At 45.7% G+C, this 17,864-nt stretch overlaps 1 protein-coding gene across 2 annotated transcripts in view; it reads left to right on the top strand.

Annotated features, from left to right (window-relative positions):
• The window catches only part of ARHGAP15 (Rho GTPase activating protein 15), an 862,741-nt gene that overhangs the window by 551,914 nt on the left and 292,963 nt on the right, over positions 1-17,864 (top strand). For both annotated transcript variants that reach the window (XM_068245872.1, XM_068245871.1), the window contains one exon: positions 11,230-11,352. In XM_068245872.1, the coding sequence (XP_068101973.1) occupies positions 11,230-11,352 (123 nt within the window). The remainder of the gene's footprint in view (positions 1-11,229; positions 11,353-17,864) is intronic.

The raw sequence follows: 17,864 nt of genomic DNA, 5'->3' as shown, positions 1-17,864 counted from the left end.
ATTTAATTCCTGAACCATAATTACCTGTGATTATTTCTTGCATGAAATTAAACTCCCATAATGCAAGACTTCAGGATAGTGGGTGGAGCCAGCAGTGATGAGCGAAAATGCCAATATTCACTTTTGCATTCATGTTTCACGAAAATAATGTTGAATTCGACTTTTTAGCAAAAATGCCATCAAAAACCATTTTGTGAGTTTTTGCATTTTCTGAGAATTTTTTGCAGTAAAAATAAAAAAGTTTGACGGTTTGGATGCAAGAAATCCCTGAACTTACTGATGAGGGGTGGATGGAAGCTCTTCAAGCTGTCCCCCTTGCTTTCCAAAAGTTATCGCAACTTCAAATTATACATAGAACCCACTACACCCCGACGCGATTATACCGCATGGGTTTGTTGGCTCGCCTGATTGTGCTAAATGTAAGAGGGATCATGGGGATCTTGTGTTGTGTTCCATATGTTGTGGAACTGTCCTCAACTTCGTAGGTATTGGTAAGGGGTACTGGGTGTAATAGATCAATTTTATCAAATGACTATTCCTAGAACGGTTTCCGTTTGTGTACTAGGAGCATTTGATGATGGAAGCATCTCTGATCACGTTAAATTAGCCATTATAAGGTCTTTATTTATTGCTAGGAAGTTAATTTTGCAATGCTGGAAACAGAATAACCATTCTACCCTGGTGATGTGGGTGGGCCAAATTAATGCTGCCTTGAAATTCGAGAAAGTGATTTTTGCTCATAAAGGCTCCTCTGCAACGTTTGAGAAGATCTGGGGTAATTGGCTAGAGGTTCATGATTTCTTAGACCCAGATTTGATTAGAGATGAAATCCTCTCTAATATTGGGGTATCTAGATGAGGTTTGGGTGTTGATTGATTTCAGTCCACTGATCTTGCCTCCAGTGCTCTCTTTGCTATTCTGTGAAGGTTTTTTTCTATGTTTTTTTTTTTTGGGGGGGGGGGAGGGGGGTTGTTATTTTGGGAAAGAAGAGTGTTTTGCATTCTAAGGCATGAAGTTATGAGATTTGGTCTTGAGGCTTTTTTTTTTTTCTACTCTGACTATGTAGTAAGTTAACCACTTGAGGACCTAGGGCTTTCTACCCCTTAAGGACCGGCCACTTTTTTTCCATTCAGACCACTGCAGCTTTCACGGTTTATTGCTCGCTCATACAACCTACCACCTAAATGAATTTTGGCTCCTTTTCTTGTCACTAATAAAGCTTTCTTTTGATGCTATTTGATTGCTCCTGCGATTTTTACTTTTTATTATATTCATCAAAAAAGACATGAATTTTGGCAAGAAAATGATTTTTTTAACTTTCTGTGCTGACATTTTTCAAATAAAGTAAAATTTCTGTATACATGCAGCGCGAAAAATGTGGACAAACATGTTTTTGATAAAAAAAAACCCATTCAGTGTATATTTATTGGTTTGGGTAAAAGTTATAGCGTTTACAAACTATGGTGCCAAAAGTGAATTTTCCCATTTTCAAGCATCTCTGACTTTTCTGACCCCCTGTCATGTTTCATGAGGGGCTAGAATTCCAGGATAGTATAAATACCCCCCAAATGACCCCATTTTGGAAAGAAGACATCCCAAAGTATTCACTGAGAGGCATAGTGAGTTCATAGAAGATATTATTTTTTGTCACAAGTAAGCGGAAAATGACACTTTGTGAGAAAAAAAAAAAAAAAAAAAAGTTTCCATTTCTTCTAACTTGCGACAAAAAAAAATGAAATCTGCCACGGACTCACCATGCCCCTCTCTGAATACCTTGAAGGGTCTACTTTCCAAAATGGGATCATTTGTGGGGTGTGTTTACTGTCCTGACATTTTGGGGGGTGCTAAATTGTAAGCACCCCTGTAAAGCCTAAAGGTGCTCATTGGACTTTGGACCCCTTAGCGCAGTTAGGCTGCAAAAAAGTGCCACACATGTGGTATTGCCGTACTCAGGAGAAGTAGTATAATGTGTTTTGGGGTGTATTTTTACACATACCCATGCTGGGTGGGAGAAATATCTCTGTAAATGACAATTTGTTAATTTTTTTTACACACAATTGTCCATTTACAGAGATATTTCTCCCACTCAGCATGGGTATGTGTAAAAATACACCACAAAACACATTATACTACTTCTCCTGAGTACGGCGATACCACATGTGTGGCACTTTTTTGCACCCTAACTGCGCTAAAGGGCCCAAAGTCCAATGAGTACCTTTAGGATTTCACAGGTCATTTTGAGAAATTTCGTTTCAAGACTACTCCTCACGGTTTAGGGCCCCTAAAATGCCAGGGCAGTATAGGAACCCCACAAATGACCCCATTTTAGAAAGAAGACACCCCAAGGTATTCCGTTAGTAGTATGGCGAGTTCATAGAAGATTTTATTTTTTGTCACAAGTTAGCGGAAAATGACACTTTGTGAAAAAACACAATTAAAATCAATTTCCGCTAACTTTTGACAAAAAATAAAATCTTCTATGAACTCACCATACTCCTAACGGAATACCTTGGGGTGTCTTCTTTCTAAAATGGGGTCATTTGTGGGGTTCCTATACTGCCCTGGCATTTTAGGGGCCCTAAACCGTGAGGAGTAGTCTTGAAACGAAATTTCTCAAAATGACCTGTGAAATCCTAAAGGTACTCATTGGACTTTGGGCCCTTTAGCGCAGTTAGGGTGCAAAAAAGTGCCACACATGTGGTATCGCCATACTCGGGAGAAGTAGTACAATGTGTTTTGGGGTGTATTTTTACACATACCCATGCTGGGTGGGAGAAATACCTCTGTAAATGGACAATTGTGTGTAAAAAAATCAAAAGATTGTCATTTACAGAGGTATTTCTCCCACCCAGCATGGGTATGTGTAAAAATACACCCCAAAACACATTGTACTACTTCTCCCGAGTACGGCGATACCACATGTGTGGCACTTTTTTGCACCCTAACTGCACTAAGGGGCCCAAAGTCCAATGAGTACCTTTAGGATTTCACAGGTCATTTTTGTTTCAAGACTACTCCTCACGGTTTAGGGCCCCTAAAATGCCAGGGCAGTATAGGAACCCCACTAATGACCCCATTTTAGAAAGAAGACACCCCAAGGTATTCCGTTAGGAGTATGGTGAGTTCATAGAAGTTTTTATTTTTTTGTCACAAGTTAGCGGAAATTGATTTTAATAGTTTTTTTTCACAAAGTGTCATTTTCCGCTAACTTGTGACAAAAAATAAAATCTTCTATGAACTCACCATACTCCGTACGGAATACCTTTGGGTGTCTTCTTTCTAGAATGGGGTCATTTGTGGGGTTCCTATACTGCCCTGGCATTTTAGGGGCCCTAAACCGTGAGGAGTAGTCTTGAAACCAAATGTCGCAAAATGACCTGTGAAATCCTAAAGGTACTCATTGGACTTTGGGCCCCTTAGCGTACTTAGGGTGTAAAAAAGTGCCACACATGTGGTACCGCTGTACTCAGGAGAAGTAGTTGGGGTGTATTTTTACACATACCCATGCTAAGTGGGAGAAATATCTCTGTAAATGACAATTGTTTGATTTTTTTACACACAATTGTCCATTTACATAGAAATTTCTCCCACCCAGCATGGGTATGTGTAAAAATACACCCCAAAACACATTATACTACTTTTCCTGAGTACGGCGGTACCACATGTGTGACACTTTTTTGCAGCCTAGGTGCGCTAAGGGGCCCAACGTCCTATTCACAGGTCATTTTGAAGCATTTGTTTTCTAGACTACTCCTCGCGGTTTAGGGCCCCTAAAATGCCAGGGCAGTATAGGAACCCCACAAGTGACCCCATTTTAGAAAGAAGACACCCCAAGGTATTCCGTTAGGTGTATGGCGAGTTCATAGAAGATTTTATTTTTTGTCACAAGTTAGTGAAAAATGACACTTTGTGAAAAAAAACCAATAAAAATTAATTTCCGCTAACTTTTGACAAAAAATTAAATCTTCTATGAACTCGTCATACACCTAACATAATACCTTGGGGTGTCTTTTTTTTCTAAAATGGGGTCACTTGTGGGGTTCCTATACCGCCCTGGCATTTTACAGGCCCCAAACCGTGAGTAGTCTGGAAACCAAATGTCTCAAAATGACTGTTCAGGGGTATAAGCATCTGCAAATTTTGATGACAGGTGGTCTATGAGGGGGCGAATTTTGTGGAACCGGTCATAAGCAGGGTGGCCTTTTAGATGACAGGTTGTATTGGGCCTGATCTGATGGATAGGAGTGCTAGGGGGGTGACAGGAGGTGATTGATGGGTGTCTCAGGGGGTGGTTAGAGGGGAAAATAGATGCAATCCATGCACTGGGGAGGTGATCGGAAGGGGGTCTGAGGGTTTGGCCGAGTGATCAGGAGCCCACACGGGGCAAATTGGGGCCTGATCTGATGGGTAGGTGTGCTAGGGGGTGACAGGAGGTGATTGATGGGTGTCTCAAGGTGTGATTAGAGGGGGGAATGGATGCAAGCAATGCACTGGCGAGGTGATCAGGGCTGGGGTCTGAGGGCATTCTGAGGGTGTGGGCGGGTGATTGAGTGCCCTAGGGGCAGATAGGGGTCTAATCTGATAGGTAGCAGTGACAGGGGGTGATTGATGGGTAATTAGTGGGTGTTTAGGGTAGAGAATAGATGGAAACACTGCGCTTGGGTGGTGATCTGATGTCGGATCTGCGGGCGATCTATTGGTGTGGGTGGGTGATCAGTTTGCCCGCAAGGGGCAGGTTAGGGGCTGATTGATGGGTGGCAGTGACAGCGGGTGATTGATGGGTGGCAGTGACAGGGGGTGATTGATGGGTGGCAGTGACAGGGGGTGATTGATGGGTGATTGATAGGTGATTGACAGGTAATCAGTGGGTTATTACAGGGGAGAACAGATGTAAATATTGCACTGGCGAATTGATAAGGGGGGGTCTGAGGGCAATCTGAGCGTGTAGGCGGTCGATTGGGTGCCCGCAAGGGGCAGATTAGGGTCTGATCTGATAGGTAACAGTGACAGGTGGTGATAGGGGGTGATTGATGGGTAATTAGTGGGTGTTTAGAGAAGATAACAGATGTAAACGATACATTTGGGAGGTAATCTGACGGCGGGTTTGCGGGCGATCTAATGGTGTGGGTGGGTGATCAGATTGCCCGCAAGGGGCAGGTTAGGGGCTGATTGATGGGTGGCAGTGACAGGGGGTGACAGGGGGTGATTGATGGGTGATAGGTGATTGGCAGGTGATTGACAGGTGATCAGTGGGTTATTACAGGGAAGAACAGATGTAATTAATGCACTGGTGAATTGATAAGGGGGGGTCAGAGGGCAATCTGAGCGTGTGGGCGGGTGATTGGGTGCCCGCAAGGGGCAGATTAGGGTCTGATCTGATAGGTAACAGTGACAGGTGGTGATAGGGGGTGATTGATGGGTAATTAGTGGGTGTTTAGAGAAGATAACAGATGTAAACGATACATTTGGGAGGTAATCTGACGGCGGGTTTGCGGGCGATCTAATGGTGTGGGTGGGTGATCAGATTGCCCGCAAGGGGCAGGTTAGGGGCTGATTGATGGGTGGCAGTGACAGGGGGTGACAGGGGGTGATTGATGGGTGATAGGTGATTGGCAGGTGATTGACAGGTGATCAGTGGGTTATTACAGGGAAGAACAGATGTAATTAATGCACTGGTGAATTGATAAGGGGGGGTCAGAGGGCAATCTGAGCGTGTGGGCGGGTGATTGGGTGCCCGCAAGGGGCAGATTAGGGTCTGATCTGATAGGTAAAAGTGACAAGTGGTGATAGGGGGTGATTGATGGGTGATTGATGGGTAATTAGTGGGTGTTTAGAGGAGAGAATAGATGTAAACAATGGATTTGGGAGGTGATCTGATGTCGGATCTGTGGGCGATCTATTGGTGTGGGGGGGTGATCAGATTGCCCGCAAGGGGCAGGTTAGGGGCTGATTGATGGGTGGCAGTGACAGGGGGTGATTGACGGGTGATTGATGGGTGATTGACGGGTGATTGACAGGTGATTGACAGGTGATTGACAGGTGATCAGGGGGATAGATGCATACAGTAAACAGGGGGGGGGGGTCTGGGGAGAATGTGAGGGGTGGGGGGTGATCAGGAGGGGGCAGGGAGCAGGGGGGGGGATAAAAAAAAAAATAGCGTTGACAGATAGTGACAGGGAGTGATTGATGGGTGATTAGGGGGGTGATTGGGTGCAAACAGGGGTCTGGGGGGTGGGCAGGGGGGGGGTCTGATGGGTGCTGTGGGCGATCTGGGGCAGGGGGGGGAGAAATCAGTGTGTTTGGGTGCAGACTAGGGTGGCTGCAGCCTGCCCTGGTGGTCCCTCGGACACTGGGACCACCAGGGCAGGAGGCAGCCTGTATAATACACTTTGTAAACATTACAAAGTGTATTATACACTTTGTATGCGGCGATCGCGGGGTTAACATCCCGCCGGCGCTTCCGTATAGCCGGCGGGATGTTGCGGCGAGCGAGCGGTGACAGGCGCCGGCGGAGGATCGCGTCACGGATGACGCGATCGCTCCGCCCATGCCCTTAAATGGACCGCCGCCTCTGTGGGTGAGGCCGTCCTGCAGGGCTCCACTTCCCCGCCGCCCCTGTGTAGTGGGCGGTCGGGAAGTGGTTAACGTCTGTATTTAACCGATGACTATCAATCATTGCACTTTTTCATGCTCTTTTTCGTGTTGATTGTTATGCTGACCTGTATCTGTAACTTTTCAATAAACAGCGTGTGATCAAAATAAATGAATAAAAAATGTTCATGTTTTCTGAAAATTTGGGGTTTTTCAACCATTAAATGTTTCTTGAAATTGAAAAAGGCTCCCCTCCAGCGTTGTATAGTGTGTGTATGCAGGCGGTGAGCAGCGGCAGATACATACCTTCCTTGCGTTCTACCCATGTTCCTCTCTCTAGCCTCTGATGCAACTTCCGGTTTATACAGGAAGTTGCGTCAGAGGCTAGAGAGAGGAACATCGGTGGAACGCAAGGAAGGTATGTATCTGCCGCTGCCCGCCGCCTGTATACACACACTATTTAACGCTAGAGAGGAGCGCAAAGGGGAGAGCCCAAGGTGAGGGAGGGGGGCACTGTTCCCCTCCCCACCGACGTGCTACCAAGCTCTCCCCTCATGATGCGACCCCTCCAGCCTCCCAAAACGGCCCTGAGCGGGCCCCCCTGCGAGAACAGGGGTTGCATACCCTATTGCTACGCCCCTGATCGGAGGGGGAATACTATTTAGCGCCGCCTGTAGTTTGAGTGGCAGCAGGGTGAGCTATCATTTAGCTCACCCTGCACCCAGCTCACTGGCAGTGTACATATACGTACGCCAAACCAGACCTTATAGCTTCCACTACCACCGATTACATCAGTACATCAACATATGCACAACAAAAGCAACTAAAATACTGTCATTGTTTGCCAGAATCCTTGCTAACTATAGATCTGATCTGGAGACATTTTTTTTCCCCTCAACAAAAGGGAATTTTTTTTTAAGTATATGTCCCTTTCATTTCATACCCTCGTCGCAGCCTTTTCTTAACGCATTATATTCTATAATTTCGGTAGTTATGATGAACTGATAGGAAGCCTGTTCTAATGTATTTCAGTTAGGAAGAATCACTTGAAAGAAATTGGTTTTGCTATACACATGATGTGAAACAATCAATAGTACTTTAGTCTGACAGGCTCTGTCAATAACCATTGTTACAGTTCAGAAAGTCGTTAATGGATAGTTCGTCCAAAAACCGATGCTTTCAACACATGTTTAAAAGTGCTCCAATGTACCCTGGCAAGAATTAATTATAGGTAAACCCATGGGATAATATACAAATGTTTTTTCACATAAATTGAGAGTGAAATAAAAGTCAGGAGAAGGTCTGAATTTTCCCATGAGTAATTGCATAAGAACTGCTGATAAGAACACCTCATATTCATTTAGATCCTGAATAACTTGGTTCACTAATGGGAAACTTGCTCATGTCTCGGAATGTAATGTTATAAAGAATGCACGGGCTATCAGGCAATTTTGGTCTATTGTGTTGAAAGAAAGCAAAGTATCATTTACTTTCTAAAGCCCGGCACCCGGCACAGTGTTGTCCTATTCCCACATAGGCACTTTTTCTTTTTCACCCGTGTTGAAGCTCCACGATAGGATGCAGGGCCGTTTCTGGACATGTTTCTTCCAAGGCAAGGCAGCTGCAGAGGCGTTGCTAGGGTTTTCAGTGCTCTGGGACAAAGACAGTTTTTGCGCATCCCCCGGACAAAATGGGCCTGGCCACACATCAGAATGTAGTTGTGGTCATGGGTGGAATCTACAAATGCTGTTGAGACTGCTGTTTTAGCCATATGTGCCCTTCCAACCACTCAGATAGCCAGATCAGCCCCTCCCCCATAAACAGCCAAATGTGCCCCCCTTTAGATAGCCAGACATGCCCATTTCCCCTATTTAGATAGCCAGGTGTGCTCCTTATAGATAGCCAGATGTCCCTCCCTTTTGATAGCCAGGTGTGCCCCGCTTTTTCTGCTGCTGTTAATGCTTCTGCATTGCTCTGCAGAGGGAGGAAGAGAAGCAGGGGCACTTAGGGCAGCCGGAGAGCCACCTTCCATGCATGTGGGGATGCAGCAGCTGAGCGCCCTCACAGTGCTGCACCTGGGAATATATGTCCCCCCTTGCCCCCCCCCCCATAGCTACGGCTCTGAGCAGCTGTTGCCTCCCACCCACTCCCTTAACTTATGAATAGGAAGTCTTTAGCCAACATTAACTGCATTTGCAAACCGCACTCCAGGCAGCCACCTCCCATGTACGTGGGGGTGCAGCAGCCATGCTGAGCACTCTCACAGTGCTGCACCGGGGACATATGTTCCCCCTTGCAGCCCCCCCCCCCCCCCCCATGGCTACACTTCTGGGCAGCTGTTGCCTCCAACTCCCTTAACTTATGAATAGGAAGTCTGTAGCCAACATTAACTGGATTTGCAAACATCACTTCGGGCAGCCAGCGAGCCACCACCCATACACATGTGTTCCTCAAAACAAGTCTATAAAGGAAATATATGCAAATATATAAACCTCACTGGCTCAAACTAAGTCTTTACAGGGAATCTTTACAGGTTGGAGTATTGTCCTGGAAATCCAGAAGATTTGCAGAAATCAATAAAGACCAAATAAGGAGTCTTTATGAAGGAAGCTTGACTTGATTTTGGTGGGTTTGGCTTGATTTTTAGAATTCTGCAGCATTTTTGAAAAATTGAAATCCTCCATTTTGTTTTGCAGTATTTATTGCTGTGTGTTATGTGTACAGGCAAGGGGAAAGGGGAAACACTGATTTGTTATTGTAAACATATTTACTAGGGATGTAAATCAGTAGCTCATTCGGATTCTACGGAATTGAAATATTTGCATTTCCGATCGGAACTCAGCATTTCCAATCGCAAAATGGAAAACATATTTCCGAGATAATCCGATTTAACGCAACTTAGTCATTTTAGCCCAATCACAGAATTCGGATACTCCTTAGTATTCTTGAGTCTTGTGATTGGTCTAAAATTTCCATGGTATTCTGGTTAACATGAGAGAATGCAAAAAATAACCAAAAAAATAAGACTTCTCAGAAATCGGAAAAATGGAAATTGCCATTGGCGGAAAACAGAATTTACGCAGAATTGGTAATCGGCATTTACAATCATCCCTAATATTTACACAAGTTTGCATTAACTGTACTTAATTTTATGATTAGTATTAAAAGGTATTTTCAGTAAATTACGTTTTCACGATTGTGAAATGCAAACTTGGAATCTGCAAGTTAGGGACTCATTTGGAATTTCGTGCAAAATTCCAGAGTTTCATCGGATTCAGAATTCAGCAAATCCCTGTTGCTCAGTTCCTGTTGCTGTTGCTCAGTTCCTGTTTGCCACTTAATAGCCAGTTTTTAGACATCTTGGAACACCTGTGCCCTATATGTGTTTCAGTAATGGCACAAGAAGGCGCGTGACCGGCTACTCCTTATTACATGCTGGTATCCATGAACAAGTACAGTCAGTGTTGATTTTATTCTCGCTGGGAAGATAGTTTCATTAAGTAGTACAGTATTTGCTTGGCGCATTCTGCAGAAGTGTCTTATTTTTTTTTTGCAGGCGATTACAAGTTCACGTAAGTATCTGTAAGGTCAGCTGGTGTTGTGGGAAAAAGAAGAACCACTCTATTAAATTCGGTAGTAAAACGACAGGAGAATGCTTCTCTTATTATCATGGGCATGTGTTTATATTTTACTTTCCTTAATTGGCTATCTTGTATTTACTTTAAATGAACAATTTGGCAAGTTTAGCTCCCTTGATATCAGCGAGGCACAAAGTGTGTTAGAAGTTTGGATTATAAAGTCATACATCCAAGGCTGCAAATCCAAACATCCCCCAGATACTTGAGAAATAATTGGCTAATGTAAATGAAAATCAACTCGGTCGAGATACTGTTTCATTCTGTCTCTCAGGAACGTAATGAGTTAAACTACATTTTTTTGTCAGTTTTTGTTTGTTTTGTTCTGAGATTATTATTGTAACTAACCATAAATATAGGCTATTAACAACATGCTGATGTGCATTTTTGAAAGACTCGCACCATCGAAAAACGACAATTTCAGTTATGGTGAATGGTGGTGGCCAGGTGGACCACTCACTGTTTTTGTTTTTTGTCATGTGGAGTCTTCATAAATGAAATCTTTCTGCCAGAGTTTTTAGCCCCACCCCATAGACAGATCATGTCATCTTAGTACTTCTGCTACAGTAGGAGGATGCTCTATCCTACTACGCCTGTGTCCTGTCTCCTTAGGCCTCTTGCACACTGCAAGCAATTCCGATTCAGCTTCCACTTTTTAATCATTTTTTACATCCGATTCCGATTCCGATTTGCAGTTTGCTCCCTGCACACTGCAAATCGGAATCTGAATCGGATGTAAAAACTGATTAAAAAGCGGAATCTGAATCGGAATCGCTTGCAGTGTGCAAGAGACCTTAAAATGTCCCAAAAGAAAACTTTGGACAATGGACATACAGTATAATCAAAGCATGACTACCTTCAGTGATAAGTGCTTGGATACATTTTCATAAGTTTTAGAGAAACCTTTTAAGCACCACTACAGACCTGAATGACTGAACACTTTGCTGACACCTTTGCTTTAGTTACAGTATACATTGTAACAAATGTTCTCTTTTGTCTACAGTATTCAAATTAAACTACAGTGCTTCAGACACATCTGACAGGAACCGTGTTAAAACCCGCTTAAAAAAGTTTATATCCCGACGGCCATCACTGAAGACTTTACAGGAGAAAGGAATTATTAAAGGTACTCACTTATTTGTTCTGTATTTAAATATTTTAATCAAAGGCATTTGTAAAATGTAATTGTATTCTAGTTTAGATTCGGTCTTTCCTCCCTTCTCTTTCTCTCCCTCTTTTCGCTCCTCCCTCTTTTCGCTCTCTCTTCTCTCTCTCTCCTCCCTCTTTTCTCTCCCTCTCCTCCCTCTTTGCTCTCTTTCTCCTCCTTCTTATCGCTCTATCTTCTCTCTCTCTCCTCCCTTTCTCTCCTCCCTCTTTTCGCTCTCTCTTTTCGCTCTCTCTTTTCTCTCTCTCTTCTCCTTTTTTTTTTTTTTGCTCTCTCTTCTCTCTCCTCCCTCTTGTTGCTTTCTCTCTCCTCCCTCTTCTCGCTTTAACATACACTTCTCTTCTCTCTCCTCCCTCTTTTTGCTTTCTCTCTCCTCCCTCTTTTCGCTTCCTCTCTCCTCCCTCTTTTCACTGTTTCTTCTCCCTCTTTTTGCTCTCTTTTCGCTCTTCTCCCTCTGTGTGCTTTCTCTCTCTTCCCTCTTTCGCTCTCTTCTCTCCTCCCTCTTTTTCACTCTCTCTTTCCTCTTTTTCCCCCCTCTTTTCTCTCTCTCTCTCTTCTCTTTTTTTTTTTGCTCTCTCTTCTCTCTCTCCTCCCTCTTTTTGCTCTATCTTCTCTCCTCCTTCTTCTCTCTCTCTCTCTCTCTCTCTCTCTCTCTCTCTCTCTCTCTCTCTCTCTCTCTCTCTCTCTCTCTCTCTCTGTTGCTCATCTCTGTTTCTCCCTCTCTCCTCTCAAATTCAAATGTGTTTTATTGACAGGGTGAAGTAAAATGTTGGAATTGCCAGAGCAAAGGAAAATAAAGGCTGAATCTGAAAATGTAATGCTTGGGATAAACGTAGCATACATATGAAAGTGCCGCATATAGATAAGGGTGCAAAATAACGGTGATAGACTATCAGTAATTTTACTGATATTTACTATGTCCTAACCTTACCTTATTCTCATACAGAGCCCTCCTTCTTGATGCCTAACACTAATCGATACCCCAGGCGGTGCTTAACACTAAAACTCCCCTGCTGGGTGGCTAACCTTAACCCCCCCCCCAACATGCCTAACCCCTAAGACTCCCGCCCCAAAACCTAACTCGTAAGACACCCTGTCACAGGATCCCTAGTGGTCAGACCGCTAAATGCCTTCCAATCGGTGCCAGCGCACGGATCGTGCGAACTCTGGTCGCAGTCAATGTGTAGGAACCATTGGGAATTGGCCACAGACAAACCAGAAGGGAGCCTGTGAGGTACGGTAATTACAACTTTACACACTATTTCAGGGTATCTGCCACCACCTCTGTATTCTGAGACAGGGGAACTCACTAACTGGTTATTTCTCAACCTGCAAATAAAACGGTTAAAACACGCTGTATTCTGTCTAGCTAGCAACAATACAATAGTAGCGTCTCTTCAGAGATCTGAGTTCAGTTCCTGTGTATGCTGAATAATAGGGCAGCTGGAACAACAACTGACGATAGCGTCGGTTTATTGAAAGCAATATAAATAATTAATATATACAGAAAATGATTAAAATCAACAATTATTGAGACATGAGATAACACAGTATGAAAATAAAGGGGAGAAAAAATACTTAGTTTCATGGAAAATGTCCTTTTGTGGGAAAATCATCAAGTCCTTGATTTAAAGTTCCTCAGAGTTTTTTGTTTCAGCTAAGTTCAATCAAAATGGCCACCACCATTGTTCCTCACGGTGGCCGTGTGTTCATGAAGGTGGAAAAATGGAGGAATAATTAGCCCGGGCAGCTCATGTACTTTTAATGGAGCTGCTTTCAGAGGCGGGCTTCCAGAGTTGGCCCCCGGGCCGGACTATGGTAATCACATCTGGGCAGGGGCTTTCACAAGCCCCATAACCCTGACATTTCCCTAGACCGACCTACGCGGCCGGCACATAAATAATAATTACATATTCTCGATCCTCAGAACCTACCGATTAATATGATACCTTGGATGCGGGTGTTAGGGCGTATGGTTACCGAGGGGTCCATAACTCCTTAACCGAACGAGGTATGATTATGATTTGTATACCGAGACGTTGGTCCAATTTCAACGAATCCGAATACACTCCTCCCACCTCTGGGTGATACTCGGTTTTTCTTTAATAAGCAGAAACCTTACATCACATGCATCACCATTTTAAAACATGTAGATGGTTTGGCTGGGTAGTCTGATCTCCTGCTGTGAGCTCATCCTGTCTTTTCCCAAAAGGCAGAGTGAGCTCTTTGCTGGCTCCTGGGGGAAGCTTCCTCCTAGCTGAACAAACTTTTGGTGTTTTAAACCTCTGGCTAATTAACATCTAGGTGTCACCTAGTTCCCAGAACAGAAAAGGGAATTCATGCCTCCATGTTATTCTGCCTTCCACAGGGAATATGTCCAAGCTAATTAACACCTCCCCCCAGGCTTTTACAGGGATTCTCTCAACTAAGAAAAGACTGTAGATGCTCCTACACAATCAACCCAGATTCTATTGATCTGAAGCGCAATCGATGCAGAGAATCGAGTGCGATCGCTTTTTCTTCATGGGCGGTTCCAGGACGCGTCTGCGGCCCCGCAACCGTCCGTGACAGCCCCCCCTCTTGTCGGTGGCTTAGACACATATCCACAAGATGTGTGGCGGCGCTACTAACCTGGCTGACGGGTCTCGGGTTGCCAGTACGGCGGGAAAACCCATTGTCGCCTGCGGCTCGGTTCCACTGGACAGGTCGCGGTCTTCTACCCTCAGGTTTCACCCGACATGGACCGTTCTGGACAGGGCGTTTGCGCCACTGCGGTCGGATGTGGTGTCTGCCGGAAATTGCTGACAACGGGCAGTGGTTTGGGTAGGTCAACAGCCAGCCCACGCAGGGGTTCCCTGCGAAGTGGCTGTGGACCTAAGGGAACCCCGCGGGAATCCCTGGACCTTCCCAGCTCCTGACAGATGGCACATGCTTTGCAGTAGTTTGCTACATCCCTGTTCATCCTGGGCCAATAAAACTGTCTCCGAATACAGGCAAGTGTCGGACACCAGAGTGTCCTGTCAGGGAATTATCATGTGCGGATTTCAGCACATGTCCCCTGAACGCACTTGGGACCACAAGCCATTTGGTATTCGCCTGCGGCTTACCTGTAGGGGGGCGGTACAGACTCGCTGTACAGTCTCCCACCTTCCCAGTACACCTTGACAGTGGCCCCATCTGCGAGGAACTCAGAGGCTTGTTGCCTGAGGGCCTCCAGGCTTGGGTCGCTTTGTAGTGCTGCTGTGAGTATGCTGTCAGTTTCAGCCAACTGGCTCATGTCACACGAGGCCAGTGGCTGAAAGGTCTCATCCCTGCGGTCAGAGCAGGGGGAGGAGGCCGGAACCCCCTCCACCTGTTCTGAGCTCGGGTTCTGAGCAATACAGCTGCGCGGTACTGCTAGCACAGGTACACCTTCAGAATGGCACAGACGGGCATTACTCAAATCATCGTTGCATGCATTAATGACATTGACAGGTATAGACATTTTTCCATTACAGACAGGTTGTACAGTAAACTCAGGTACAGTTACATCATCATCACAACAGACAGTCTGTACATCAAACTCAGGTGCCTTTGAAGCAGGCACTATTGAACCGGGTACCCTTGAACTGGGCACATTCAACCCACTTCCCCCTGGTGCTCCCCCAAGTGTATAAAGTACCTGGTGGTGGGTGGAGAGTCCGTCTCCTCCCGTGAGCGACAAGGCGGTCGTGGCAGGTTCGTAGTAGGACACAAGCTTGCCCAAATCAATCCCCAGCAACACAGGGACTGGGAGATCCTTCACAACCCCAACAACCCTTTCTTGAACTCCCACCCCCCAGTCGATGGACACCCGAGCTTGGGGAAAGTGAGAAAGAGTACCCTCTACTCCAGTAAGGGCAAGGGATCGGCTGGAGCTGATGCTCTCCTTTGGCACAAGGTGTGAATGAACTAACGTGATGTCAGCTCCAGTGTCTCGGAATTCGGTGACAACTTTGTCGTTCACTCTAACAGGCTGCTGCTGGTCGGTTCGGTCACGGATTTCCTTTCCGCGGGCGAGCAGGACAAAATCTGATGATCCAGGCTGTGGTTCGCTGGCGGGTTGCCTCTGCTGTGGGTGAGGTTCAGGTGATACAGGTGCTGCAGGTGCTGGTGGTGTCTGTCTCCGCTCCGGACAGTCGAATTTCATGTGTCCGGGCTGGCGGCAGTAGTGACAGGTGACCTCTCCAGTGGCTGCAGGCGGGTGGCCTCTGTGGCTGACGGCTCACAGGGGCAGGAGAGTCTGCCAGAGTATTGGGCTGACCTCCTCTCCAGCTGGATGGTGCAGTTCTGTGTGTGTCAGGCACCCGCGTAGTTGCAAAGGTTTCAGCGAGGTCTGCAGCGACAGTTGCTGACGCAGACTTGCGCTCAAGCACAAACTGTCGTACATCAGCAGGGCAAATGTTCAGAAATTGTTGCAGGACTATTAAGTCCTCCAGGACACCATAAGACCCATTTCAACATTAGCAAATTTAAATTTTGCACTTACGGGTGGTTCAGCTCCGTCAGCAGGGAGGCTGGCCTGTTGCACTTTTGCCATGTATAGCTCATGCTGTCGTTGGCGCTCCAGTTCTCAGCGGCATCCCTCTCTGCGTGGCGTTCTGCAGATTGGCGTTCCTCTTGCTTTTGCTCCGCCATGAACTACAGGTACTTGTCCAGGTCAGTCTCCATCAGCTGTCGTAATGCCTGCTGCATTACCGGGTCAGCACCCATGGACAGTCCAGTACTGGCCAGTTCCGGGCGAGTACTCTTAGAAACTCTGAGATTGGAGACCACACTGACAGTCTCCGGCGTAGCCGTTAATGCAGGGCCCTCAGGATGCACAACCTCTGTATGTTCAAGATTCTCAGTCTCTGGTTCCCCTCGATTTGAGTCAGATGGGCTGGTATCCACTTCCACGGACACTCCCGGCTCCCACAGTTGCTGGGTATCCCATTGAAACAAGTCCGTTACCAGGTCCTGGTGTTTCTTGCGGCCGACATCAATGCCTCTCTCTTGGCAAAGATTTTGCAGGTCCGCCAGGCACATTTTCTTGTAGTGTAGTTCCCGGACATTTCCACGCCAAATAAAATAAAACTTTTGGGGAGGGGTACTGGCTACACAGTCTCTCTGTATATATAAAAACAAATTAGTTCATTTCTTGATAGCGCTAGCGCTATCTTAGATACTTTCAGCACAACACAGGTCCCAACCACTGCCAAACACTGTCACAGGAGCCCTAGTGGTCAGACCGCGAAATGCCTTTCAAACGGTGCCAGCGCACGGATCATGCGAACTCTGGTCGCAGTCAATGCGTAGGAACCGTTGGGAATTGGCTGCAGACAAACCAGAAGGGAGCCTGTGAGGTACGGTAATTACAAATTTACACACTATTTCAGGGTATCTGCCACCACCTCTGTTTTCTGAGACAGGGGAACTCACTAACTGGCTATTTACGGGCGGTTCCAGGGCGCGTCTGCGGCCAGTGCTGGGCCGAAATTACGCATGAGCGTAATTACGCATCGTAATTCAATGTAAATTTACGCGTAAGCGTTACGCATAACTTACGGTCTTACGCGTAATTATTTACGCGTAAGACCGTAAGTGGTATCGTAATTACACTGTCTACCGTAATTGCTAGGTATGCGTAATTTTACGAACACTTACGCGTAATTTTACGCGTAATTACTAACTGTAAAATCTCCCATTTTCTAAGAGTAGCCAATCAGTCAACATCCTAAGCAACCAATAGTATCTTCTCCCGCCCTTCAGTATAAGCGTACGTTTTGACGCATACGAATGATATGTACGCAATAACTGTCACATTGACGGCTATTGCGTACATATCGTCCGCATGCGTAAAAAATTCCCATTAATGGGTATTACGGCACTACGCGTAACATCGTAGTGTAAGCGCCTTCATTACAGTATCCTTACCCGTAATTGCGTAAGTTTACGCGTAATTACAGTGATGTACCGTAGATAATTTCCTACGCCGTAACCGTAATTGCGTAATGCGTAATAGCGTAAAATTACGCGTAATGATCCGTAAGCGTAGATTTTTCCATTACGAGCAGCACTGTCTGCGGCCCCGCAACCGTCCGTGACACCCCCCCCCCCCCTCAGGTGCCGCCATAGGCACCTATTGAAACCTCATTTATGAGGGTAAATTTGGGCACTGGACTCGCCTGTTAACATATCCGGCACCAGTGCTACCCGCACTGTATATTGCAGCTATAAATAGCCAGCACCCAAATTTACCCTTATAACCGAAGTTTGAATGGGCGCCTATGGTGGATGTTGCTCTTTGTTTTTTTCTAGTTGAACCTGATGGATTTCTTTTTTTTTTTAACCAAACTAAAAAAAAATGTTTGCCAGTAGACTTCTGATTGCTATTAGAATGTTCCCTGTTTAGTTGTGGACTTGGGCTCAGTGTGAATTCTGATTGGTTGCCACAACTGTTCCTCTTTCTTTCT

The sequence above is a fragment of the Hyperolius riggenbachi genome, chromosome 7, assembly GCF_040937935.1.
Source record: "Hyperolius riggenbachi isolate aHypRig1 chromosome 7, aHypRig1.pri, whole genome shotgun sequence".
In the NCBI taxonomy this organism is placed as follows: domain Eukaryota; kingdom Metazoa; phylum Chordata; class Amphibia; order Anura; family Hyperoliidae; genus Hyperolius; species Hyperolius riggenbachi.
Note: the sequence above shows the minus strand (reverse complement) of the source record. Positions and strands in the feature narration are given on the sequence as shown.